Raw genomic sequence first — 7,119 nt, 5'->3', positions numbered from 1 at the left:
TGTGGATTTGTTTGGTTGTTTAAGAGATTTATAATAGTAAGTATAATGCTATAAAATGGTGTGTTTATTCTTAGAAAACTTGTTTTAAGGATTTCTTCTAATGGGAATGATTTTAATATTATGATACTAATGAGTAATTTTTTAAATTTTGGTTACTTTGTTAGCAATTGAGTTACCTCTAAAGAAATGCAGTTTTTAGAGATCTATAGAATAAGCAACCTTACTTATAATAATCTTGTAGAAATAGTTAGCAGAACCTGGCAAGAGGATTTGTAGAAAATATTTTTGGTGAAAATTGGTAATGAAAATTTCTACTAAGATGCAATGGATACAGTTCATCAACATGAGGCATTTTTCACATGAAATTAGAATGATATTTGGCATCTCTGAGTTGTGAGAAGTTCTCACTAGTCACAGAGGAAAGGATGACTTTTTTCATGGCATTAATTAGATACCTTAGGAAAAATTAATCAATTTTGGAATGTTAATTCTAAAGAGCTTCAATGACTATATGAATTATAGGCAAATTCTATATGGTGTTAAGATCTATATTTATAGCATGCATAGAATATTTTACTAGTTTATATGCTGGAAATTATATAATTGAAAAGACATTACCTTGATTTTAGGGGCTTTTCTAATTGTTCATTAAATGGAATAAATAAAACAGAAGACTAGTCTCGTAAATTTTATTATAAACTAGAGGAATGGAATACTCTTGATTTCCAATCTGATCATCAGCTATGTACATTTACTCACATTAAAAAATAATATGTACACTGTTATCAAATCAAAATGAATAGTTTTAGATACATCCCCTATTTTATCCTTAATTTCCCATAAGTTCTTTTTTTATAACAATTCTTTTTTTTTAATTTTTTAAATTTTATATTCAGTACAAATTTTATAACAATTCTTAAATAATATGTAGCTTAATGTGATAATACCAATTTGCCCCAGATAAACAACCTAATGATTATATCTTTTATGAAGAAGTATGTATTGAAAGACATTTATAAATTATATATTATGGTACATGGTCTGAGATTTGGGCAGAATTTTTTTATATAATAGTCTGGAAAAAATAAAAAATATGGCCAATAGTTTCACTAAAAGATTAATTTCTACTGTATTTTAGAAAAGTATGCTGTTTTTACAAAGCTTACCTTTTTCACATAATATAAGATTCATTTATACATCCAACACATATTTACTGGGCACAAGTTTTATGTTAATTTCTGTTGTAGATTCAGTGGATGATGAATAATAGGGAGGGGGGTGAAAGCCAGCCATGAGGAGTTGAGACTTATATATGGGATTCATCAATGAAGACCATGTTGATTTATAATTTCCTCTGAATCATTAAATTGTGCTTTTTATGATTTTAGTCAAGTATTTTATTTATGTACTATATATTCTTTAAATAAAATGTGGAAATTGTATAATGTGAATATAGTGATTTAGTTAATTAAATGACATGTTGCTTTCCCCAATAATTTTGAAAAAATGATAGTTGGGAGGTTTTTTTTTTTTTTGCCTATGAACAGTGTCACTGACTTTCTATGGAAAGAGTGAAATACACTCCTATCTCTTTCTTAGATGTATATTTAGATTTAAATCCAGACTTGATGCTCCCTGTTCTTATATAGGTAGGGCTCTCAGCAAATGCTGTTTTTGTGCTTCTGAAAGTTTGCTTAGACACTTATATGTTCAGATAATCTACAGTTCTAATTTTGTAGGAATTATACAACTAAATTCTTATTTCACTATCTTAATTTTCTCAGAGGCAGTTGAGTGTTCAGGCAGTCCTTGGTTCATATTTAACCACTGCTGTTTTGAGACCATCAGGAAAAAGTTAAAATACTTAATATTGGTAACCTCACAGGATACTGAGGATTAAAAAGGAGACAATGTATTTAGCACCATACTTGACCCATTTACTCAGCAATTTTTAGCTACTTTCATCATTATTATTATGATCATTATGGTTATTAGTATCTCTCTGAGGGAGGAAGTGTTTGTACTCAGTTCCCTATCTGTTTTAATTTTGAATAATCCATTGAAATTAGGTAAATACAGAAGGGATACAGAGAGTGGCAATAATGTGTAGTTAAATGGGTAGAACTCTGCAGTCAAATTCACAAGCTATGAACTGGTCCCATTTGTGGTGGAGGTTTTTAAGAGTTGAGGTTTTTAAGATATTCCTCTTAGGAATATCAATTCTGCATAACAAGAAATGTGATGACAACTACCAGAATAAATCTTGTGACATTTATATGTTATGATTATTTAAATTAAAAAATATTGCCAAATGCCAGGTAATACTTTAGCGGTATATGAGTAGATTTTAATGTGGTTTCTACAAGGCTTTATATTTTTCTCAAATAAGGTTGCTATTCGCCGTGCAGATGTCATAGACCTTAGGATTGCTGGATCTGTTGAGATTGCTGATGTGGAAATTAATCCGGTGAGTGTGTTCGTATGTTAACTATTTGAGTAATCAGTTTATGAGTGTGGTGACTTTTGTTATGTGTCCCTAGTCAGCCCATTTATGTTTGAAAATATTTCATTCTGTAGTACTTTGACATGTAGAAATTAATATATGTAATATAAGTGATGAAGCAGAATATTAAATGGAGTTTTCAGAATTTACCACTGAACTTAACTTTCAGAACACTACCAATACCATTAAAGTCATCTGTAGGCTTCATCATGATCCCACCCCTCTTGAGAGATAACCACTTTACTGAATTTTCTGATTATTCTCCCTTTACTTTTTCTAATCATCTCATCACATATGTATGAATTCCTTAACCATTCATTATTTAGTTTAGTTTGTTCATTTTTGAGCTTTATGACAGAAATGTGCTGTGTGTAGTCTTTGGTGAGTTACTTTAAGCTGAATATTGTATTTCCAAAGTTCATCTAAGTTGTGTGTAGCTGTATTTTTTTTTTTTTCATTCTCACTACTGCTTAATAGTCCATTATGTAGACATGTTGCAATTCGGAGACTCAATCTGTTGTCTATTCAATTGGATGGACAACAGATTGAGTTTCTTTTTTTGTTATTACAAACACTACAGCTGGGAACATTCATGTGCATATCTTGTGAGGTACAGATGCCAGAGTTTCCCTAGGAGTGAAGTCGCTCAGTCATAGAATACATGCATTTTTGGCTTCACAAGATAGCTTCCATATTTTCTTCTCAAGTTTCCATTGCTCCACGTTCAATTGCTCCATAAGTTGTATTATAAGACTTAATGTTTGCCAATCTATTCAGTATAAAATGTTATCTCACTGTGGTCTTGATTTGCATTTTTTGAACTATAGTTATATTTATTTTTCAAATTATTGCTCTGGGGGCACCTGGGTGGCTCAGTTATTAAGCGTCTGCCTTCAGCTCAGGTCATGATCCCAGGGTCCTTGGATCGAGCCCTGCATCGGGCTCCCTGCTCAGTGGGGAGTCTGCTTCTCCCTCTGACTCTCCCCCCTCTGGCTTGTGCTCTCTCTCTCTCTCTCTCTCTCACTTACTCTCTTTCTCTGAAATAAATAAATAAAATTAAAAAAAAATAAAATTAAAAAAATAAAATTATTGTTCTGAACCCTGATAGAACTTTGTTCCACAATTGGTAGAGTGCACACACATACTTTTTTTCCCCTGGCAAGTCTTTCAGGAATTAAATCTGTTCTCAACTACTCAAAAAACTTACCCTGGGGGCGCCTGGGTGGCTCAGTCTGTTAAGCGTCTGCCTTCGGCTCAGTTCTTGGTCCCAGGGTCCTGGAATTGAGCCCCGTGTCGTTGGCGGTGGCTAAGCAGGGAAACAGCTTCTCCCTCTCCTCCCCGCTTGTGCTCTCTCTCCCTATCTCTGTCTCTCTGTCTCTCAAATAAATAAATAAAATCTTTAAAAACAACAACAACAACCAAAAAAAACAACTTACCGTGATCCTTCAAAGCAGGCTCATATGCCCCTCCATTGTGACATTCATAAGATGGTACAAACATCTTAAACTCTGGAACCATCTTCATCATAGCAATTGTCCTGTTATTTTCAGGTTATCTGCACTTCTCTTTCTCTCTCCCACTCGTACTGCAGCACCTTGCACCATTCTGGTGCTGAATTAAATCGAGCAAAAATGGGTGAGGCTGCCAGTGCCTCAGGTAGGGCCTTGTTACTAGTCTGTACTTTAATGGCATCACCACAATTCTAGTGTCTGGTTTTGAGTTATAATTTTCCAACCTTTTTTATTTGGTATTGAAGGCATGATGAGTCTAGATAGATTGACAGATACTAGGCTAGCTTGTCTAAAACTGTGGTTATTCTTAGAGATTAAACCCTGTAGTACCCAGAGTGCTTTCTCCATTGCTATGGTGTTTGTCCTTGAACAATATTAGAAGTGTATTGAGAGTTTGACTATTTTATTTCCACACCCTAAAGGTATCTGTGGCATGCTTTGTATGTGATGGTACAATTAAGTAATTTATAAGACTTTATATTCATATATATTAATATTCCCTGATTATGTTGAATTTTAAACACAGCTGCCTAGCTGCCTTTTAAAAATAATATTCTGGCATCATCAGATATCATCAGTAAGACATTTAATAACTGTATGGCATTGAATATGTATCTCAATATGTATCTTAATAACAATTAGGACATTTTATCCAAATGTGCATATGTACAAGGCCAGAATAGTATAAGAGGAGGGATCTTGTTGCATATACAAAGCATCAAGTTTTCATTATCCATATTGGATTTTACAGGTTTCTCCTGTAGAACTGGGTTGATATTTTAAGTGAAACAAATAGTGGCCAGTTGACCTTAATGCAATATTTTCCTCAACATTAGGATACTGTTGCCCCTTTCTCTTTAATGTTATATGTAATTCTTTTACTAAGTACCTGTAAGGCTATATATAGTAATTCTGCCAAAAGAGGAATCCTACAGGGCTCTGTGAGGTAGGCACATACCTGGCATGTAAGCTAAAGTTAAGATACATTCAGTAGGGCACCTGCGTGGCTCATTTGGTTAAGCGACTGCCTTTAGCTCAGGTCATGATCCTGGAGTCCCAGGATCGAGTCCCGCATCGGGCTCCCTGCTTGGCAGGGAGTGTGCTTCTCCCTCTGACCCTACCCCATCTTGTGCTCTCTTCACTCTCTCTGTCTCTCAAATAAATAAATAAAATAAAATCTTTAAGAAAAAGATACATTCAATAAACATTCCTTACATATATTTAAGCTAGGCATCGGGTGCTAGGGATACAAAAATGAATCAGGCCTAAGGTCCACTAGGAGAGACAGATTGGTAAACAAATAAACAGACTTTATGATGTTGTAATGGTAAGTAAATATAAGGAACAGAAGTAGTTCCGAGCACAGTGTAATAAAATATGGTTTATCTAACTGGGATTTAGAGATATATAATATCTTACCAATCAATTATGAGTTAAAGAAAAGCTTTCCTAACAGAAGGGACACATTGATAAAGATACAAGAGGATGAAGCATCAGGTATTGGTTGGAAAGGACAGGTCATACAGCTTGCTCAAGTATGAAGTGATTGGGGTAAGAGTGGAGCTGGGTGAGGCAGGGGAAGGTCAAGATGAGCTTTATGAGTCCTGCCAAGGAACTTAGACATTGTCCTGTAGTTGGAGGAGAATCATCACGTTTTAAGATAGCAAGTGCAGATTTTCAGTTAATTTAATTGTGACTTAGTTTTGGAGAGGAGAATTGGAGAAAGTACACATCTAGAAATGAAAGGAAAAGTGATGCGTTATTAACTTCATACAATTATGTTAGGGATAAGAGGTGAAGGAGGTAGAATAAATGGGATTTGGTAACTGATTAAGTATAGGAGGTAGGGGAGAGGAAGGAAAATGTGACCAGTTTTTTTAGAGTACAGTAGTAACAGTAAAGTAACAGTGTACAGGTATAATTGACATATAACATGTTCATTTTAGGTATACTAAATAATGATTCGATGTCTGTATGTATCACAAAATAATCACCATAATGAGTCTAGTTAACATCTGTCACCAAACATAGTTACATTCTTTTTCATGTGATGAGAACTTTAAGGTCTACTCTCTTAAAGTGTAATTTTTGGTTTACATTATTTTCATAAAATATTACTCTGCTTTCTGATTCTTTTTCTCTTTTTAAATTTTAGGACATATTTAACTTCAGTGGTACTTATGTTGGTGCTACTCAGATTATTCCATTTATAATAAAAAACAAAGGTATAACCCGTGCTAGAGTGGAGTTTAATCTACAAGACTTTGAATATTTTTCTTTGGATTTTAAAGATAAAACAGGTATATCTTTTATACTGTAATAATATTTTTATAAAACAGTTTTAAGTTGCTTTAAGGTATAATGTTAACAAATACTAAAAGTCAAGGGCAATCGTTTTTAAGTATTTTTAATTACTCAATGCATGCTTTTCTTATACTCTGTAACCCATCATGGTTTTATTTCTAAAAATACATCAATATTAATATCAGAATACTTTGGTAATGCATAACATATATCCATGCTTGTTAGTTGATTTAATATAGTTAGTTAAGAATGTTATATATGAGTAAAAGAGAAGGTTACATACTATAAATCAAAATGAAATTATTAATTGCTGATTTTAGTTGCCCAAGAATTTCAGGTAAATGTCTAGAGAGCTCTCTCTGTATGTTTACTCCTTTATTAAGTATCTTTATGTCACATTAAGTTTAAAAGATAGGTACTTCTACAAAGATATTTCATTTGTTTACTCCAGGGGTTCGCACAGTAAGGTTTGTGGGCTAAATCTGGACTGACATATGTTTTTATAAATGAAGTTTTATTTATAAATAAGTTTTATTATTTATTTATAAATAAATTTTATTTATTTATTTATTTACAGAGACACTTATTTGTGTATTGTTTTTGGCTACTTGCATACTATAATGGCAGAGTTGAATAGTTGTGGAAGAAATCATACGGCTTGCCAAGCCTACAGTATTTAGTATCTGGACCCTTATAGAAAAAGTTTGCCAACCATTGGTTTGGTCATTTCTTCTTCAATAAATATTTGTTGAATACCAATTATAGGCTAGATACTAGACGTTGAGTCTATAAAGATAATAT

The 7,119-nt window shown here is 33.1% G+C and overlaps 1 protein-coding gene across 1 annotated transcript in view; it reads left to right on the top strand.

Annotated features, from left to right (window-relative positions):
- CFAP47 (cilia and flagella associated protein 47) overlaps nt 1-7,119 on the top strand; it is a 514,691-nt gene that overhangs the window by 83,840 nt on the left and 423,732 nt on the right. Inside the window, exons 19-20 of the mRNA XM_073901936.1 lie at nt 2,390-2,467; nt 6,170-6,314. Of these exons, the coding sequence (XP_073758037.1) occupies nt 2,390-2,467; nt 6,170-6,314 (223 nt within the window). The remainder of the gene's footprint in view (nt 1-2,389; nt 2,468-6,169; nt 6,315-7,119) is intronic.

This window comes from Callorhinus ursinus, unplaced genomic scaffold (genome assembly GCF_003265705.2).
Source record: "Callorhinus ursinus isolate GAN/ISIS: 27379988/994484 unplaced genomic scaffold, GSC_fseal_2.0 scaffold16, whole genome shotgun sequence".
NCBI classification, from domain to species: domain Eukaryota; kingdom Metazoa; phylum Chordata; class Mammalia; order Carnivora; family Otariidae; genus Callorhinus; species Callorhinus ursinus.
This window is presented reverse-complemented; position numbering and strand designations above follow the sequence as displayed.